Raw genomic sequence first — 22,116 nt, forward strand, 5'->3', positions numbered from 1 at the left:
AAGTGTTTAATTACACATCAGGGTAAAAGAGTCTGGTGGATCCTCTGATGCGTTTCAGCCCAGGGGCCTTTGTCAAAGAGTGATCCGCCAGTGCACACGCAGCCCTGATATGAGATGTCAGCATTCAAAACACCTGTGACCGGTGGATAATCCACAGGTGATACATGTACAAATCATTCAGGTAATACGAATTACATGGGTTAAAAAACAGATTGCAGCTATCTCAGGTGGGTGCAATAAGAGATATGTCGGCCGTACCATTAGACCACTCAAAGTGCGTATCTCTGAACATGCAAGGTTGATTCGGAAAAAAGATGTCACACACCCAGTGCCTAGGCACTTTTCTGAGTGCCCACATGGCGGCATATCTAATTTCAAATTTATTGGCATAGAACATGTCCCTATGAGTGTCAGAGGTGGAGATAGAATTCAACTTCTCAATAGGAGAGAAATGTACTGGATCTTTTCTCTCAACACATTGTATCCACATGGTTTAAATGTCGATTGGGAATTGCAACATTTTCTTTAGAGTTATGTAATGTATTATTGTATTTTTTATGTTTTATTTTGCCATTTTTGTTTTACATGTCTTATGCTCCTCACTAGAAGAAGGAACAAAGGGCACAACGGATTTTGCAAATTCAAACTCATTTATTGAGCCAGCACAACGTTTCGACCGTGAAGGTCTTTCTCAAGTGACAATGGCATAAGCAAAATCTATTCTAACATCATATAAATAGTGCCCCAAATCCCCACAATTCAACCTGTTCAATCAGTGTAGATGAAGTCCATGTGCTTAATCAGCCCCTTGAGTCAATGTCCAGTGTAGAATAGGTGATCCCCTGCAGCTGTAAGTCCTCCTGTGGATATCGTGATGTTCATGTCCTCCCACTTCCTGGTTATTTGGTATCCATCTTTGTGACGTCATCATTCCGGATCCTCAATGGCTGGAACGCAACGTCCTCATGCGTTTCAAGCGCGCACATGCGCAGTAGATATCCGCTCGATCTCCTTCAAATTGAGATGGCTAAAATGCAGACTGTATATCAGTCATTGCACTAACGTTAATCCGTCAAACTGTAGTCCTGCAAGTGTAGGATGGATTGGCTGACCGGCGTTTCTTTTCTATAGAGGTCCTTTCAGACGTCTTCTTCTGTTGTTAATCATTGGGGGGAGTTATCTTCAATTTTAGAAATCCACGAGATTATAAAAAAAGAGGAAAAAATGGGGTGATAAATTAGCACAACACTATATGAACAAGCTGCTAATACATCATTATACTATGAAAAGTGATTAATAATAAAAGTTAAAAAAGGGTTTGTCAATTCTTTAAACTACATAGCCCCAGTGGCATACTGACCTGACAGTTCTAATATTTATACAATGCAGCAGGCAGTGGCAGCAGCCTATGGAAAAAATGACGTTACCTTTCCTCAATGAAACATCCTAATGACAAAAAGTCATTTAGTCCATTAGGGAATACCGTATCTAATGTGTGGATCCAATGTGATTCACGCTGTAATAATAAAACATCCTTTTCCAATCCTGCCCTAGCTTTTTTTATATGTTCAATACCCATTAGTTTTAGTGATGAAATGGGATGACAGAATTCAGAGCATTGTCTAATGTCTAATAAGGGCGGTGTCTTCCGCACGATTATTTATTTTACTCTTATGCTCAATAAATCTAGTTTTGAGCATCCGATTGCTCTTACCAATATAACATAGTCCACAAGGACATTTGATCATGTAGACTATGTTCGTGGTGGTGCAGGTAATACGTTCCTTGATAGTGAACAACCTGCCACTTCTAGGATGGTAAAACTTATCTCCAGTATTTAAACTGTTACAAATGCTACATCCATAACATTTATAACAGCCCACCTTGGGTGAACTCAGGAAATGTGGAGTAATATAATGTTTCTCATTGTCAGCCTTAATAAGAATGTCCTTAAGATTTTCTCCACGTTTATAAGCAAAACGTGGGAAATCCCTACAGACATCTTTCAGTGTATCGTCAGTCTGTAGTACTTTCCAGTGCCTTTTAAGTGTTTGTTTAATAAAACCACTGGCTGTTGTAAATTTACTTACAAATGTAAGACGATCACTTTTAGGATTTATTTGTGGGATTTTATTAAAAGCTGTAACAACTTCTGACCTGTTGTGTCCCCTCTCAACAAATCTCTCCTCAATCTCCTTTAGAGTATCCTCCAAATTAGTGGGCCTGTCTATTATGCTTGTAGCTCTAATCTTTTGAGAGAATGGTAACATTTGTTTCAGCCGTTCTGGATGGAAACTGGAAGCATGTAAAGTGCTGTTTTTATCTGTAGGCTTCCTATAAAGGTCGCTATGTAGTATGCCATTCTCATATGTTAGAAGCACATCCAGATATGAAATCTGTTTAGTGCTCCAGTTTTTTGTGAATCTTACTGTAGTATTCAGCCCATCCAGATAATCAAAGAAATTGATAAGTTCCTCCTCTGTACCTTCCCAAAGAAATAGCAAATCGTCGATATATCTACAATAGAATAACATCTTATTATAATGCTCAGTGGGATAAATGTATTTCTCCTCAAAGTCTGTCATGTACAAATTAGCATAGGAAGGGGCTACATTGCTGCCCATGGCCGTCCCTGCTGTTTGTAAATAAAAGGTTTGCTCGAACTTAAAATAATTTTTGTATAGGATGAAATGCAGGAGGAGCATAATATAATCCACAGGTGGATTTGTTTTGTGGGAATTCGTAAGGTTTTGTCTAATGACATCTAAACCATTATCATGCGGGATTATGGTGTACAAGTTGGTTACATCCATAGTTACCATGGTGATGGTTTTACCATTCAGGGGCACTGAACGTATTTTTTTAAGAAAATCAAAAGTGTCCTTTATGTATGACTTGCTTTTAATGACCAAAGGTTGGAGAAAAGTATCAATAAAAACTGCTAAAGGTTGATTGATTGAACATGTAGCCGATATTATGGGCCTGCCTGGGGGATTCTGCAAACTTTTATGGATCTTTGGCAATAAATAAAGGACTGGACGCCTTGGATTTTTCATAGTTAAAAAATTAACTATCTCCTGATTGATCCATAAATTGTTAAGTCCCAATTGCAATATGCCCTTAATTTCAGTTTGATACCTTCTAGTCGGATCCATGTCCAATTTGATATAACATTCTTGATTCTCCAGCTGCCTCATGACTTCTACTCTGTGCACATTATAATCCTGCACTACAAGCGCTCCTCCCTTATCCGCTCTTTTAAAAATAATGTCATTATTCTCTCTGAGTTTTTTAAGAGCCTCCTTTTGTGCAATTGTTAGATTGTAGTTGGTGTAGTGGTGCCTTTTAAAGTATTGTTGAACATCATGTTTTATAAGGCGCATAAGCACGTTCACACCTGTGTTTTTGAAGGGTGCAATAAACCTTGATTTCAGTTTACACTTTGGGTTTACCTGCTCTTGCTGCTGCCACTGCTGATCCTGCTGATCTGTGGGTCTAGAAAAGAAAGATTTTAAATTTAAATTCCTTTCAAATTTGAATAGTTCAACCTCTAATTCAAAGGGGTCTGGTCTTGTAGTAGGGACAAATGAGGGACCTTTGGATAAAACACAGATATCCATTTCTGATAGTTCATGAGAAGACAAATTGATAATTAAATTATGCTTACTCATATTGGACGTGGGCGAAGGACTGGAGGTGTTCTTTGCACTTCTGTGGCCCCTCCTTGTCTTACGTCTTTGGCCCTTGATGTCTGTCCTCTTCCCTTGTCTAAAAAAGACCTCCCTGGGGTTTGGGTTGCTGCACTTTCCGCTGATGAAGTGGTGTCAGAGTCACTTGTAAAGCCAGTTGTTTTTTTAGCCGTTTTTTTTATTTAGTTAAGTTTTTTGAACGCCTATCAGCCTTTCGCCAAAAATAGACATTATTGTCTTTGTAATCTATCACTACTTTCTTAAACTTTTGTTTTTTAAAATGAATTAAATCATCTTTAAATTTTTGCAGCTTGGTTTTAAGCTCATCCAATGATTGGACAGTAGTATCGTGTGTCTGTTCAATAACTCGTGTGCTCCTCACTCCCTTTTCCTCCCTCCCCCCTCACCTCCCCCCCACCACCCCTCCCTCACCCCCCCCCCACCACCCCTCCCTCACCCAGCCCCCCCCTCTCCTTCTTCCTCATTCATCTATTATATATGTTTTTTTGTAATAGCTTTATTGTGATTTTTTTGTAATAGCTTTATTGTGATTTTTTTCAACAGCTGCAATTCTTACATATGGTCCTGTGCAGTCACATTAGATATCATGTTATATATATAGTATATCTTATTTATTCAGGTTTACTACTCTTTGTCCATCAGTTGTATCATTATGCCTAACATACTTTGATGCAGTGTGTCTATGTTTCTATTTATGTTGATACTTAGTGAGTCTGGTTGCCATTGTTTTTAATTTCTTCATCAGTTGCAGAGTTTAGGAGTGTTTTGTATGTATACTTCCATTAGTACACATTTAGTTATGGTATACATCTGCAATCTGTTTTTGAACCCATGTAATTCGTATTCCCTGAATGATTTGTACATTTATCACCTGTGGATTATCCACCGGTCACAGGTGTTTTGAATGCGGACATCTCATATCAGGGCTGCGTGTGCACTGGCGGATCACTCTTTGACAAAGGCCCCTGGGCTGAAACGCGTCAGAGGATCCACCAGACTCTTTTACCCTGATGTGTAATTAAACGTTTTTTTCATACCACCGCGGCCTGCTGCGCTTTTCATTTGGCTGCGCGCCGTTCCTGCCTCCCACGGGGGAGTGTCTTTTTGCTGCACGCCGGACAGCTGCTTTACCTGCGGTTCCTTGAGTACGGGGGGATTCACCCGACACAAGCTGAGAGAAGCCGGCGGATCTGCGGATCTGCGGATCGCTGGTTACTGTTATCTTCACTGCTGGCTTGTCATCACTCCTACAACCGTGAGTCTACTGTTGCAATTTATTGGTGCTCTGAGGAGAGCTATTTGCTTATTTTAAAAGACTGTGATCCAACGGTTTGTGCTTAGAGAAAAGCCATTCTCAGGATGCAGCTGTCTTTTTGGCTCTAGGAAGCGCCTGACTAGTTAACCCTTCGGTTACCTGGTATTCATGTACATGCAGGAGCAGCAGCACCCAGAGGAGCACAGACATGTACGTGCAGGAGCGGCAGCACCCAGAGGAGCACAGACATGTACATGCAGGAGCAGCACCCAGAGGAGCGCAGACATGTACATGCAGGAGCAGCAGCACCCAGAGGAGCGCAGACATGTACATGCAGGAGCAGCAGCACCCAGAGGAGCACAGACATGTACATGCAGGAGGAGCAGCACCCAGAGGAGCACAGACATGTACATGCAGGAGCAGCAGCACCCAGAGGAGCACAGACATGTACATGCAGGAGCAGCAGCACCCAGAGGAGCACAGACATGTACATGCAGGAGCAGCAGCACCCAGAGGAGCACAGACATGTACATGCAGGAGCAGCACCCAGAGGAGCACAGACATGTACATGCAGGAGCGGCAGCACCCAGAGGAGCACAGACATGTACATGCAGGAGCAGCAGCACCCAGAGGAGCACAGACATGTACATGCAGGAGCAGCACCCAGAGGAGCACAGACATGTACATGCAGGAGCGGCAGCACCCAGAGGAGCACAGACATGTACATGCAGGAGCAGCAGCACCCAGAGGAGCACAGACGTGTACATGCAGAAGCAGCAGCACCCAGAGGAGTACAGACATGTACATGCAGGAGCGGCAGCACCCAGAGGAGTACAGACATGTACATGCAGGAGCGGCAGCACCCAGAGGAGCACAGACATGTACATGCAGGAGCAGCAGCACCCAGAGGAGCACAGACGTGTACATGCAGGAGCAGCAGCACCCAGAGGAGCACAGACGTGTACATGCAGGAGCAGCAGCACCCAGAGGAGCACAGACATGTACATGCAGGAGCAGCAGCACCCAGAGGAGCACAGACATGTACATGCAGGAGCAGCACCCAGAGGAGCACAGACATGTACATGCAGGAGCAGCAGCACCCAGAGGAGCACAGACATGTACATGCAGGAGCAGCACCCAGAGGAGCACAGACATGTACATGCAGAAGCAGCAGCACCCAGAGGAGCACAGACATGTACATGCAGGAGCAGCAGCACCCGGAGGAGCACAGACATGTACATGCAGGAGCAGCAGCACCCAGAGGAGCACAGACATGTACATGCAGGAGCAGCAGCACCCAGAGGAGCACAGACGTGTACATGCAGGAGCAGCAGCACCCAGAGGAGCACAGACGTGTACATGCAGGAGCAGCAGCACCCAGAGGAGCACAGACGTGTACATGCAGGAGCGGCAGCACCCAGAGGAGTACAGACATGTACATGCAGGAGCAGCAGCACCCAGAGGAGCACAGACATGTACATGCAGGAGCAGCAGCACCCAGAGGAGCATAGAGGTGTACATGCAGGAGCAGCAGCACCCAGAGGAGCACAGACGTGTACATGCAGGAGCAGCAGCACCCAGAGGAGCAGACATGTACATGCAGGAGCAGCAGCACCCAGAGGAGCACAGACATGTACATGCAGGAGCAGCAGCACCCAGAGGAGCAGACATGTACATGCAGGAGCAGCAGCACCCAGAGGAGCACAGACATGTACATGCAGGAGCAGCAGCACCCAGAGGAGCAGACATGTACATGCAGGAGCAGCAGCACCCAGAGGAGCACAGACGTGTACATGCAGGAGCAGCAGCACCCAGAGGAGCACAGACGTGTACATGCAGGAGCAGCAGCACCCAGAGGAGCACAGACTTGTACATGCAGGAGCAGCAGCACCCAGAGGAGCACAGACGTGTACATGCAGGAGCAGCAGCACCCAGAGGAGCACAGACATGTACATGCAGGAGCAGCAGCACCCAGAGGAGCACAGACATGTACATGCAGGAGCAGCAGCACCCAGAGGAGCACAGACGTGTACATGCAGCAGCACCCAGAGGAGCACAGACATGTACATGCAGCAGCACCCAGAGGAGCGCAGACATGTACATGCAGGAGCAGCAGCACCCAGAGGAGCACAGACATGTACATGCAGGAGCAGCACCCAGAGGAGCACAGACATGTACATGCAGGAGCAGCAGCACCCAGAGGAGCACAGACATGTACATGCAGGAGCAGCAGCACCCAGAGGAGCACAGACATGTACGTGCAGGAGCAGCAGCACCCAGAGGAGCACAGACATGCAGGAGCAGCAGCACCCAGAGGAGCACAGACATGTACATGCAGGAGCAGCAGCTCTCCCAGCACCCAGAGGAGCACAGACATGTACATGCAGGAGCAGCAGCACCCAGAGGAGCACAGACATGTACATGCAGGAGCAGCAGCACCCAGAGGAGCACAGACGTGTACATGCAGGAGCAGCAGCACCCAGAGGAGCACAGACATGTACATGCAGGAGCAGCAGCACCCAGAGGAGCACAGACGTGTACATGCAGGAGCAGCAGCACCCAGAGGAGCACAGACTTGTACATGCAGGAGCAGCAGCACCCAGAGGAGCACAGACGTGTACATGCAGGAGCAGCAGCACCCAGAGGAGCACAGACATGTACATGCAGGAGCAGCAGCACCCAGAGGAGCACAGACATGTACATGCAGGAGCAGCAGCACCCAGAGGAGCACAGACGTGTACATGCAGCAGCACCCAGAGGAGCACAGACGTGTACATGCAGCAGCACCCAGAGGAGCACAGACATGTACATGCAGGAGCAGCAGCACCCAGAGGAGCACAGACATGTACATGCAGGAGCAGCACCCAGAGGAGCACAGACATGTACATGCAGGAGCAGCAGCACCCAGAGGAGTACAGACATGTACATGCAGGAGCAGCAGCTCTCCCAGCACAGTGCCTGGGGAATGTTACTGTGCTGCTGCTGCTGCTGTGTGTCACTGCCTCTGTATCCTGTGTATAAAACTACAACTCCCAGCATGCCTCAGTGTGAGCATGCGCAGCAGCACACAGGGCTGTGACCCGGAAGTAGCAGCCAGTGATACAGGGAGGATATGGATACAGGAAGTAATCACAGGGAGCAGCAAGGAGCAGGTAACCCTGCAATATACTCACATATCAGCTGTACCCCTCTATATGTGTCTCTTACATACATGTGTATGGGAGCTGCAGCCTGGCACAGACACTAATGTGCTGGGGGGGGATACAGGGGGTAATCACAGGGAGCAGCAAGGAGCAGGTAATCCTGCAATATACTCACATATCAGCTGTACCCCTCTATATGTGTCTCTTACATACATGTGTATGGGAGCTGCAGCCTGGCACAGACACTAATGTGCTGGGGGGGATACAGGGGTAATCACAGGCAGCAGCAAGGAGCAGGTAATCCTGCAATATACTCACATATCAGCTGTACCCCTCTATATGTGTCTCTTACATACATGTGTATGGGAGCTGCAGCCTGGCACAGACACTAATGTGCTGGGGGGGATACAGGGGGTAATCACAGGGAGCAGCAAGGAGCAGGTAACCCTGCAATATACTCACATATCAGCTGTACCCCTCTATATGTGTCTCTTACATACATGTGTATGGGAGCTGCAGCCGGGCACAGACACTAATGTGCTGGGGGGGGTACAGGGGGTAATCACAGGCAGCAGCAAGGAGCAGGTAATCCTGCAATATACTCACATATCAGCTGTACCCCTCTATATGTGTCTCTTACATACATGTGTATGGGAGCTGCAGCCTGGCACAGACACTAATGTGCTGGGGGGGATACAGGGGGTAATCACAGGGAGCAGCAAGGAGCAGGTAACCCTGCAATATACTCACATATCAGCTGTACCCCTCTATATGTGTCTCTTACATACATGTGTATGGGAGCTGCAGCCTGGCACAGACACTAATGTGCTGGGGGGGATACAGGGGGTAATCACAGGGAGCAGCAAGGAGCAGGTAACCCTGCAATATACTCACATATCAGCTGTACCCCTCTATATGTGTCTCTTACATACATGTGTGTGGGAGCTGCAGCCTGGCACAGACACTAATGTGCTGGGGGGGATACAGGGGGTAATCACAGGGAGCAGCAAGGAGCAGGTAACCCTGCAATATACTCACATATCAGCTGTACCCCTCTATATGTGTCTCTTACATACATGTGTATGGGAGCTGCAGCCTGGCACAGACACTAATGTGCTGGGGGGGATACAGGGGGTAATCACAGGGAGCAGCAAGGAGCAGGTAACCCTGCAATATACTCACATATCAGCTGTACCCCTCTATATGTGTCTCTTACATACATGTGTATGGGAGCTGCAGCCTGGCACAGACACTAATGTGCTGGGGGGGATACAGGGGGTAATCACAGGGAGCAGCAAGGAGCAGGTAATCCTGCAATATACTCACATATCAGCTGTACCCCTCTATATGTGTCTCTTACATACATGTGTATGGGAGCTGCAGCCTGGCACAGACACTAATGTGCTGGGGGGGATACAGGGGGTAATCACAGGGAGCAGCAAGGAGCAGGTAACCCTGCAATATACTCACATATCAGCTGTACCCCTCTATATGTGTCTCTTACATACATGTGTATGGGAGCTGCAGCCTGGCACAGACACTAATGTGCTGGGGGGATACAGGGGGTAATCACAGGGAGCAGCAAGGAGCAGGTAACCCTGCAATATACTCACATATCAGCTGTACCCCTCTATATGTGTCTCTTACATACATGTGTATGGGAGCTGCAGCCTGGCACAGACACTAATGTGCTGGGGGGATACAGGGGGTAATCACAGGGAGCAGCAAGGAGCAGGTAATCCTGCAATATACTCACATATCAGCTGTACCCCTCTATATGTGTCTCGTACATACATGTGTATGGGAGCTGCAGCCTGGCACAGACACTAATGTGCTGGGGGGGATACAGGGGGTAATCACAGGCAGCAGCAAGGAGCAGGTAACCCTGCAATATACTCACATATCAGCTGTACCCCCTCTATATGTGTCTCTTACATACATGTGTATGGGAGCTGCAGTCTGGCACACACACTAATGTGCTGGGGGGGATACAGGGGGTAATCACAGGCAGCAGCAAGGAGCAGGTAACCCTGCAATATACTCACATATCAGCTGTACCCCTCTATATGTGTCTCGTACATACATGTGTATGGGAGCTGCAGCCTGGCACAGACACTAATGTGCTGGGGGGGATACAGGGGGTAATCACAGGCAGCAGCAAGGAGCAGGTAACCCTGCAATATACTCACATATCAGCTGTACCCCTCTATATGTGTCTCTTACATACATGTGTATGGGAGCTGCAGCCTGGCACAGACACTAATGTGCTGGGGGGGATACAGGGGGTAATCACAGGGAGCAGCAAGGAGCAGGTAACCCTGCAATATACTCACATATCAGCTGTACCCCTCTATATGTGTCTCTTACATACATGTGTATGGGAGCTGCAGCCTGGCACAGACACTAATGTGCTGGGGGGATACAGGGGGTAATCACAGGGAGCAGCAAGGAGCAGGTAACCCTGCAATATACTCACATATCAGCTGTACCCCTCTATATGTGTCTCTTACATACATGTGTATGGGAGCTGCAGCCTGGCACAGACACTAATGTGCTGGGGGGGATACAGGGGGTAATCACAGGGAGCAGCAAGGAGCAGGTAATCCTGTAATATACTCACATATCAGCTGTACCCCTCTATATGTGTCTCTTACATACATGTGTATGGGAGCTGCAGCCTGGCACAGACACTAATGTGCTGGGGGGGATACAGGGGGTAATCACAGGGAGCAGCAAGGAGCAGGTAATCCTGCAATATACTCACATATCAGCTGTACCCCTCTATATGTGTCTCTTACATACATGTGTATGGGAGCTGCAGCCTGGCACAGACACTAATGTGCTGGGGGGATAAAGGGGGTAATCACAGGGAGCAGCAAGGAGCAGGTAACCCTGCAATATACTCACACATCAGCTGTACCCCTCTATATGTGTCTCTTACATACATGTGTATGGGAGCTGCAGCCTGGCACAGACACTAATGTGCTGGGGGGATACAGGGGGTAATCACAGGGAGCAGCAAGGAGCAGTTAACCCTGCAATATACTCACATATCAGCTGTACCTCTCTATATGTGTCTCTTACATACATGTGTATGGGTGCTGCAGCCTGGCACAGACACTAATGTGCTGGGGGGGATACAGGGGGTAATCACAGGGAGCAGCAAGGAGCAGTTAACCCTGCAATATACTCACATATCAGCTGTACCTCTCTATATGTGTCTCTTACATACATGTGTATGGGAGCTGCAGCCTGGCACAGACACTAATGTGCTGGGGGGATACAGGGGGTAATCACAGGGAGCAGCAAGGAGCAGGTAACCCTGCAATATACTCACATATCAGCTGTACCCCTCTATATGTGTCTCTTACATACATGTGTATGGGAGCTGCAGCCTGGCACAGACACTAATGTGCTGGGGGGATACAGGGGTAATCACAGGGAGCAGCAAGGAGCAGGTAATCCTGCAATATACTCACATATCAGCTGTACCCCTCTATATGTGTCTCTTACATACATGTGTATGGGAGCTGCAGCCTGGCACAGACACTAATGTGCTGGGGGGATACAGGGGGTAATCACAGGCAGCAGCAAGGAGCAGGTAATCCTGCAATATACTCACATATCAGCTGTACCCCTCTATATGTGTCTCTTACATACATGTGTATGGGAGCTGCAGCCTGGCACAGACACTAATGTGCTGGGGGGGATACAGGGGGTAATCACAGGGAGCAGCAAGGAGCAGGTAACCCTGCAATATACTCACATATCAGCTGTACCCCTCTATATGTGTCTCTTACATACATGTGTATGGGAGCTGCAGCCTGGCACAGACACTAATGTGCTGGGGGGGATACAGGGGGTAATCACAGGGAGCAGCAAGGAGCAGGTAACCCTGCAATATACTCACATATCAGCTGTACCCCTCTATATGTGTCTCTTACATACATGTGTATGGGAGCTGCAGCCTGGCACAGACACTAATGTGCTGGGGGGGGGATACAGGGGGTAATCACAGGGAGCAGCAAGGAGCAGGTAACCCTGCAATATACTCACATATCAGCTGTACACCTCTATATGTGTCTCTTACATACATGTGTATGGGAGCTGCAGCCTGGCACAGACACTAATGTGCTGGGGGGATACAGGGGGTAATCACAGGGAGCAGCAAGGAGCAGGTAACCCTGCAATATACTCACATATCAGCTGTACCCCTCTATATGTGTCTCTTACATACATGTGTATGGGAGCTGCAGCCTGGCACAGGCACTAATGTGCTGGGGGGGATACAGGGGGTAATCACAGTGAGCAGCAAGGAGCAGGTAACCCTGCAATATACTCACATAGCTGTACCCCCCTATATGTGTCTCTTACATACATGTGTATGGGAGCTGCAGCCTGGCACAGACACTAATGTGCTGGGGGGATACAGGGGGTAATCACAGGGAGCAGCAAGGAGCAGGTAATCCTGCAATATACTCACATATCAGCTGTACCCCTCTATATGTGTCTCTTACATACATGTGTATGGGAGCTGCAGCCTGGCACAGACACTAATGTGCTGGGGGGGATACAGGGGGTAATCACAGGGAGCAGCAAGGAGCAGGTAACCCTGCAATATACTCACATATCAGCTGTACCCCTCTATATGTGTCTCTTACATACATGTGTATGGGAGCTGCAGCCTGGCACAGACACTAATGTGCTGGGGGGGGATACAGGGAGTAATCACAGGGAGCAGCAAGGAGCAGGTAACCCTGCAATATACTCACATATCAGCTGTACCCCTCTATATGTGTCTCTTACATACATGTGTATGGGTGCTGCAGCCTGGCACAGACACTAATGTGCTGGGGGGGATACAGGGGGTAATCACAGGGAGCAGCAAGGAGCAGGTAATCCTGCAATATACTCACATATCAGCTGTACCCCTCTATATGTGTCTCTTACATACTTGTGTATGGGAGCTGCAGCCTGGCACAGACACTAATGTGCTGGGGGGGATACAGGGGGTAATCACAGGGAGCAGCAAGGAGCAGGTAATCCTGCAATATACTCACATATCAGCTGTACCCCTCTATATGTGTCTCTTACATACTTGTGTATGGGAGCTGCAGCCTGGCACAGACACTAATGTGCTGGGGGGATACAGGGGGTAATCACAGGGAGCAGCAAGGAGCAGGTAACCCTGCAATATACTCACATATCAGCTGTACCCCTCTATATGTGTCTCTTACATACATGTGTATGGGAGCTGCAGCCTGGCACAGACACTAATGTGCTGGTGGGGATACAGGGGGTAATCACAGGGAGCAGCAAGGAGCAGGTAATCCTGCAATATACTCACATATCAGCTGTACCCCTCTATATGTGTCTCTTACATACATGTGTATGGGAGCTGCAGCCTGGCACAGACACTAATGTGCTGGGGGGATACAGGGGGTAATCACAGGGAGCAGCAAGGAGCAGGTAACCCTGCAATATACTCACATATCAGCTGTACCCCTCTATATGTGTCTCTTACATACATGTGTATGGGAGCTGCAGCCTGGCACAGACACTAATGTGCTGGGGGGATACAGGGGGTAATCACAGGCAGCAGCAAGGAGCAGGTAACCCTGCAATATACTCACATATCAGCTGTACCCCTCTATATGTGTCTCTTACATACTTGTGTATGGGAGCTGCAGCCTGGCACAGACACTAATGTGCTGGGGGGGATACAGGGGGTAATCACAGGGAGCAGCAAGGAGCAGGTAATCCTGCAATATACTCACATATCAGCTGTACACCTCTATATGTGTCTCTTACATACATGTGTATGGGAGCTGCAGCCTGGCACAGACACTAATGTGCTGGGGGGATACAGGGGGTAATCACAGGCAGCAGCAAGGAGCAGGTAACCCTGAAATATACTCACATATCAGCTGTACCCCTCTATATGTGTCTCTTACATACATGTGTATGGGAGCTGCAGCCTGGCACAGACACTAATGTGCTGGGGGGGATACAGGGGGTAATCACAGGGAGCAGCAAGGAGCAGGTAATCCTGCAATATACTCACATATCAGCTGTACCCCTCTATATGTGTCTCTTACATACATGTGTATGGGAGCTGCAGCCTGGCACAGACACTAATGTGCTGGGGGGGATACAGGGGGTAATCACAGGCAGCAGCAAGGAGCAGGTAATCCTGCAATATACTCACATATCAGCTGTACCCCTCTATATGTGTCTCTTACATACATGTGTATGGGAGCTGCAGCCTGGCACAGACACTAATGTGCTGGGGGGGATACAGGGGGTAATCACAGGCAGCAGCAAGGAGCAGGTAATCCTGCAATATACTCACATATCAGCTGTACCCCTCTATATGTGTCTCTTACATACATGTGTATGGGAGCTGCAGCCTGGCACAGACACTAATGTGCTGGGGGGATACAGGGGGTAATCACAGGGAGCAGCAAGGAGCAGGTAACCCTGCAATATACTCACATATCAGCTGTACCCCTCTATATGTGTCTCTTACATACATGTGTATGGGAGCTGCAGCCTGGCACAGACACTAATGTGCTGGGGGGATACAGGGGGTAATCACAGGGAGCAGCAAGGAGCAGGTAATCCTGCAATATACTCACATATCAGCTGTACCCCTCTATATGTGTCTCTTACATACATGTGTATGGGGGCTGCAGCCTGGCACAGACACTAATGTGCTGGGGAGATACAGGGGGTAATCACAGGGAGCAGCAAGGAGCAGGTAATCCTGCAATATACTCACATATCAGCTGTACCCCTCTATATGTGTTTCTTACATACATGTGTATGGGAGCTGCAGCCTGGCACAGACACTAATGTGCTGGGGGGATACAGGGGGTAATCACAGGGAGCAGCAAGGAGCAGGTAACCCTGCTATATACTCACATATCAGCTGTACCCCTCTATATGTGTCTCTTACATACATGTGTATGGGAGCTGCAGCCTGGCACAGACACTAATGTGCTGGGGGGGATACAGGGGGTAATCACAGGGAGCAGCAAGGAGCAGGTAATCCTGCAATATACTCACATATCAGCTGTACCCCTCTATATGTGTCTCTTACATACTTGTGTATGGGAGCTGCAGCCTGGCACATACACTAATGTGCTGGGGGGATACAGGGGGTAATCACAGGGAGCAGCAAGGAGCAGGTAACCCTGCAATATATTCACATATCAGCTGTACCCCTCTATATGTGTCTCTTACATACATGTGTATGGGAGCTGCAGCCTGGCACAGACTCTAATGTGCTGGGGGGGATACAGGGGGTAATCACGGAGCAGCAAGGAGCAGGTAATCCTGCAATATACTCACATATCAGCTGTACCCCTCTATATGTGTCTCTTACATACATGTGTATGGGAGCTGCAGCCTGGCACAGACACTAATGTGCTGGGGGGGATACAGGGGGTAATCACAGGGAGCAGCAAGGAGCAGGTAACCCTGCAATATACTCGCATATCAGCTGTACCCCTCTATATGTGTCTCTTACATACATGTGTATGGGAGCTGCAGCCTGGCACAGACACTAATGTGCTGGGGGGGATACAGGGGGTAATCACAGGCAGCAGCAAGGAGCAGGTAATCCTGCAATATACTCGCATATCAGCTGTACCCCTCTATATGTGTCTCTTACATACATGTGTATGGGAGCTGCAGCCTGGCACAGACACTAATGTGGTGGGGGGATACAGGGGGTAATCACAGGGAGCAGCAAGGAGCAGGTAACCCTGCAATATACTCACATATCAGCTGTACCCCTCTATATGTGTCTCTTACATACATGTGTATGGGAGCTGCAGCCTGGCACAGACACTAATGTGCTGGGGGGATACAGGGGGTAATCACAGGCAGCAGCAAGGAGCAGGTAACCCTGCAATATACTCACATATCAGCTGTACCCCTCTATATGTGTCTCTTACATACATGTGTATGGGAGCTGCAGCCTGGCACAGACACTAATGTGCTGGGGGGATACAGGGGGTAATCACAGGCAGCAGCAAGGAGCAGGTAATCCTGCAATATACTCACATATCAGCTGTACCCCTCTATATGTGTCTCTTACATACATGTGTATGGGGGCTGCAGCCTGGCACAGACACTAATGTGCTGGGGGGGATACAGGGGGTAATCACAGGGAGCAGCAAGGAGCAGGTAATCCTGCAATATACTCACATATCAGCTGTACCCCTCTATATGTGTCTCTTACATACATGTGTATGGGGGCTGCAGCCTGGCACAGACACTAATGTGCTGGGGAGATACAGGGGGTAATCACAGGGAGCAGCAAGGAGCAGGTAATCCTGCAATATACTCACATATCAGCTGTACCCCTCTATATGTGTTTCTTACATACATGTGTATGGGAGCTGCAGCCTGGCACAGACACTAATGTGCTGGGGGGATACAGGGGGTAATCACAGGGAGCAGCAAGGAGCAGGTAACCCTGCTATATACTCACATATCAGCTGTACCCCTCTATATGTGTCTCTTACATACATGTGTATGGGGGCTGCAGCCTGGCACAGACACTAATGTGCTGGGGGGATACAGGGGGTAATCACAGGGAGCAGCAAGGAGCAGGTAATCCTGCAATATACTCACATATCAGCTGTACCCCTCTATATGTGTCTCTTACATACTTGTGTATGGGAGCTGCAGCCTGGCACAGACACTAATGTGCTGGGGGGATACAGGGGGTAATCACAGGGAGCAGCAAGGAGCAGTTAACCCTGCAATATACTCACATATCAGCTGTACCTCTCTATATGTGTCTCTTACATACATGTGTATGGGTGCTGCAGCCTGGCACAGACACTAATGTGCTGGGGGGGATACAGGGGGTAATCACAGGGAGCAGCAAGGAGCAGTTAACCCTGCAATATACTCACATATCAGCTGTACCCATATGTGTCTCTTACATACATGTGTATGGGAGCTGCAGCCTGGCACAGACACTAATGTGCTGGGGGGATACAGGGGGTAATCACAGGGAGCAGCAAGGAGCAGGTAACCCTGCAATATATTCACATATCAGCTGTACCCCTCTATATGTGTCTCTTACATACATGTGTATGGGAGCTGCAGCCTGGCACAGACTCTAATGTGCTGGGGGGGATACAGGGGGTAATCACAGGGAGCAGCAAGGAGCAGGTAACCCTGCAATATACTCACATATCAGCTGTACCCCTCTATATGTGTCTCTTACATACATGTGTATGGGCGCTGCAGCCTGGCACAGACACTAATGTGCTGGGGGGATACAGGGGGTAATCACAGGGAGCAGCAAGGAGCAGGTAACCCTGCAATATACTCACACATCAGCTGTACCCCTCTATATGTGTCTCTTACATACATGTGTATGGGAGCTGCAGCCTGGCACAGACACTAATGTGCTGGGGGGATACAGGGGGTAATCACAGGGAGCAGCAAGGAGCAGTTAACCCTGCAATATACTCACATATCAGCTGTACCTCTCTATATGTGTCTCTTACATACATGTGTATGGGTGCTGCAGCCTGGCACAGACACTAATGTGCTGGGGGGGATACAGGGGGTAATCACAGGGAGCAGCAAGGAGCAGTTAACCCTGCAATATACTCACATATCAGCTGTACCTCTCTATATGTGTCTCTTACATACATGTGTATGGGAGCTGCAGCCTGGCACAGACACTAATGTGCTGGGGGGATACAGGGGGTAATCACAGGGAGCAGCAAGGAGCAGGTAACCCTGCAATATACTCACATATCAGCTGTACCCCTCTATATGTGTCTCTTACATACATGTGTATGGGAGCTGCAGCCTGGCACAGACACTAATGTGCTGGGGGGATACAGGGGGTAATCACAGGCAGCAGCAAGGAGCAGGTAATCCTGCAATATACTCACATATCAGCTGTACCCCTCTATATGTGTCTCTTACATACATGTGTATGGGAGCTGCAGCCTGGCACAGACACTAATGTGCTGGGGGGGATACAGGGGGTAATCACAGGGAGCAGCAAGGAGCAGGTAACCCTGCAATATACTCATATATCAGCTGTACCCCTCTATATGTGTCTCTTACATACATGTGTATGGGAGCTGCAGCCTGGCACAGACACTAATGTGCTGGGGGGGGATACAGGGAGTAATCACAGGGAGCAGCAAGGAGCAGGTAACCCTGCAATATACTCACATATCAGCTGTACCCCTCTATATGTGTCTCTTACATACATGTGTATGGGTGCTGCAGCCTGGCACAGACACTAATGTGCTGGGGGGATACAGGGGGTAATCACAGGGAGCAGCAAGGAGCAGGTAACCCTGCAATATACTCACATATCAGCTGTACCCCTCTATATGTGTCTCTTACATACATGTGTATGGGAGCTGCAGCCTGGCACAGACACTAATGTGCTGGGGGGGATACAGGGGGTAATCACAGGGAGCAGCAAGGAGCAGGTAATCCTGCAATATACTCACATATCAGCTGTACCCCTCTATATGTGTCTCTTACATACTTGTGTATGGGAGCTGCAGCCTGGCACAGACACTAATGTGCTGGGGGGATACAGGGGGTAATCACAGGGAGCAGCAAGGAGCAGGTAACCCTGCAATATACTCACATATCAGCTGTACCCCTCTATATGTGTCTCTTACATACATGTGTATGGGAGCTGCAGCCTGGCACAGACACTAATGTGCTGGTGGGGATACAGGGGGTAATCACAGGGAGCAGCAAGGAGCAGGTAATCCTGCAATATACTCACATATCAGCTGTACCCCCCTATATGTGTCTCTTACATACATGTGTATGGGAGCTGCAGCCTGGCACAGACACTAATGTGCTGGGGGGGATACAGGGGGTAATCACAGGGAGCAGCAAGGAGCAGGTAACCCTGCAATATACTCACATATCAGCTGTACCCCTCTATATGTGTCTCTTACATACATGTGTATGGGAGCTGCAGCCTGGCACAGACACTAATGTGCTGGGGGGATACAGGGGGTAATCACAGGCAGCAGCAAGGAGCAGGTAACCCTGCAATATACTCACATATCAGCTGTACCCCTCTATATGTGTCTCTTACATACTTGTGTATGGGAGCTGCAGCCTGGCACAGACACTAATGTGCTGGGGGGGATACAGGGGGTAATCACAGGGAGCAGCAAGGAGCAGGTAATCCTGCAATATACTCACATATCAGCTGTACACCTCTATATGTGTCTCTTACATACATGTGTATGGGAGCTGCAGCCTGGCACAGACACTAATGTGCTGGGGGGGATACAGGGGGTAATCACAGGGAGCAGCAAGGAGCAGGTAATCCTGCAATATACTCACATATCAGCTGTACCCCTCTATATGTGTCTCTTACATACATGTGTATGGGAGCTGCAGCCTGGCACAGACACTAATGTGCTGGGGGGGATACAGGGGGTAATCACAGGGAGCAGCAAGGAGCAGGTAACCCTGCAATATACTCACATATCAGCTGTACCCCTCTATATGTGTCTCTTACATACATGTGTATGGGAGCTGCAGCCTGGCACAGACACTAATGTGCTGGGGGGGATACAGGGGGTAATCACAGGGAGCAGCAAGGAGCAGGTAACCCTGCAATATACTCACATATCAGCTGTACCCCTCTATATGTGTCTCTTACATACATGTGTATGGGAGCTGCAGCCTGGCACAGACACTAATGTGCTGGGGGGATACAGGGGGTAATCACAGGGAGCAGCAAGGAGCAGGTAATCCTGCAATATACTCACATATCAGCTGTACCCCTCTATATGTGTCTCTTACATACATGTGTATGGGGGCTGCAGCCTGGCACAGACACTAATGTGCTGGGGAGATACAGGGGGTAATCACAGGGAGCAGCAAGGAGCAGGTAATCCTGCAATATACTCACATATCAGCTGTACCCCTCTATATGTGTTTCTTACATACATGTGTATGGGAGCTGCAGCCTGGCACAGACACTAATGTGCTGGGGGGATACAGGGGGTAATCACAGGGAGCAGCAAGGAGCAGGTAACCCTGCTATATACTCACATATCAGCTGTACCCCTCTATATGTGTCTCTTACATACATGTGTATGGGAGCTGCAGCCTGGCACAGACACTAATGTGCTGGGGGGGATACAGGGGGTAATCACAGGGAGCAGCAAGGAGCAGGTAACCATGCAATATACTCACATATCAGCTGTACCCCTCTATATGTGTCTCTTACATACATGTGTATGGGAGCTGCAGCCTGGCACAGACTCTAATGTGCTGGGGGGGATACAGGGGGTAATCACGGAGCAGCAAGGAGCAGGTAATCCTGCAATATACTCACATATCAGCTGTACCCCTCTATATGTGTCTCTTACATACATGTGTATGGGAGCTGCAGCCTGGCACAGACACTAATGTGCTGGGGGGGATACAGGGGGTAATCACAGGGAGCAGCAAGGAGCAGGTAACCCTGCAATATACTCACATATCAGCTGTACCCCTCTATATGTGTCTCTTACATACATGTGTATGGGGGCTGCAGCCTGGCACAGACACTAATGTGCTGGGGGGGATACAGGGGGTAATCACAGGCAGCAGCAAGGAGCAGGTAACCCTGCAATATACTCACATATCAGCTGTACCCCTCTATATGTGTCTCTTACATACATGTGTATGGGAGCTGCAGCCTGGCACAGACACTAATGTGGTGGGGGGATACAGGGGGTAATCACAGGCAGCAGCAAGGAGCAGGTAATCCTGCAATATACTCACATATCAGCTGTACCCCTCTATATGTGTCTCTTACATGTGTATGGGGGCTGCAGCCTGGCACAGACACTAATGTGCTGGGGGGGATACAGGGGGTAATCACAGGGAGCAGCAAGGAGCAGGTAATCCTGCAATATACTCACATATCAGCTGTACCCCTCTATATGTGTCTCTTACATACATGTGTATGGGGGCTGCAGCCTGGCACAGACACTAATGTGCTGGGGAGATACAGGGGGTAATCACGGAGCAGCAAGGAGCAGGTAATCCTGCAATATACTCACATATCAGCTGTACCCCTCTATATGTGTCTCTTACATACATGTGTATGGGAGCTGCAGCCTGGCACAGACACTAATGTGCTGGGGGGGATACAGGGGGTAATCACAGGCAGCAGCAAGGAGCAGGTAACCCTGCAATATACTCACATATCAGCTGTACCCCTCTATATGTGTCTCTTACATACATGTGTATGGGCGCTGCAGCCTGGCACAGACACTAATGTGCTGGGGGGATACAGGGGGTAATCACAGGGAGCAGCAAGGAGCAGGTAACCCTGCAATATACTCACATATCAGCTGCACCCCTCTATATGTGTCTCTTACATACATGTGTATGGGAGCTGCAGCCTGGCACAGACACTAATGTGCTGGGGGGGATACAGGGGGTACTCACAGGGAGCAGCAAGGAGCAGGTAACCCTGCAATATACTCACATATCAGCTGTACCTCTCTATATGTGTCTCTTACATACATGTGTATGGGAGCTGCAGCCTGGCACAGACACTAATGTGCTGGGGGGGATACAGGGGGTAATCACAGGGAGCAGCAAGGAGCAGGTAATCCTGCAATATACTCACATATCAGCTGTACCCCTCTATATGTGTCTCTTACATACATGTGTATGGGAGCTGCAGCCTGGCACAGACACTAATGTGCTGGGGGGGATACAGGGGGTAATCACAGGCAGCAGCAAGGAGCAGGTAATCCTGCAATATACTCACATATCAGCTGTACCCCTCTATATGTGTCTCTTACATACATGTGTATGGGAGCTGCAGCCTGGCACAGACACTAATGTGCTGGGGGGATACAGGGGGTAATCACAGGGAGCAGCAAGGAGCAGTTAACCCTGCAATATACTCACATATCAGCTGTACCTCTCTATATGTGTCTCTTACATACATGTGTATGGGTGCTGCAGCCTGGCA

General features: G+C 48.8%; 1 protein-coding gene and 1 long non-coding RNA gene across 2 annotated transcripts in view; one reads left to right on the forward strand and one right to left on the reverse strand.

Moving 5' to 3' along the window:
• Nucleotides 1-693: 693 nt before the first annotated feature.
• LOC142492518 (uncharacterized) lies at nt 694-4,057 on the reverse strand. Its single transcript, XR_012800834.1, has 3 exons — nt 3,668-4,057; nt 3,453-3,495; nt 694-1,180 (listed from the first exon to the last, which is right to left on the reverse strand). It is a non-coding gene; the product is annotated as an uncharacterized LOC142492518 (long non-coding RNA).
• Nucleotides 4,058-8,043: 3,986 nt separating this feature from the next.
• Nucleotides 8,044-22,116, forward strand: part of LOC142492506 (uncharacterized) — an 80,329-nt gene continuing 66,256 nt past the window's right edge. Inside the window, exon 1 of the mRNA XM_075595193.1 lies at nt 8,044-8,117. Coding sequence (XP_075451308.1) covers nt 8,078-8,117 — 40 coding nt within the window. The 5' untranslated portion in view covers nt 8,044-8,077. The remainder of the gene's footprint in view (nt 8,118-22,116) is intronic.

The sequence above is a fragment of the Ascaphus truei genome, chromosome 4, assembly GCF_040206685.1.
Source record: "Ascaphus truei isolate aAscTru1 chromosome 4, aAscTru1.hap1, whole genome shotgun sequence".
Classification (NCBI taxonomy): Eukaryota; Metazoa; Chordata; class Amphibia; order Anura; family Ascaphidae; genus Ascaphus; species Ascaphus truei.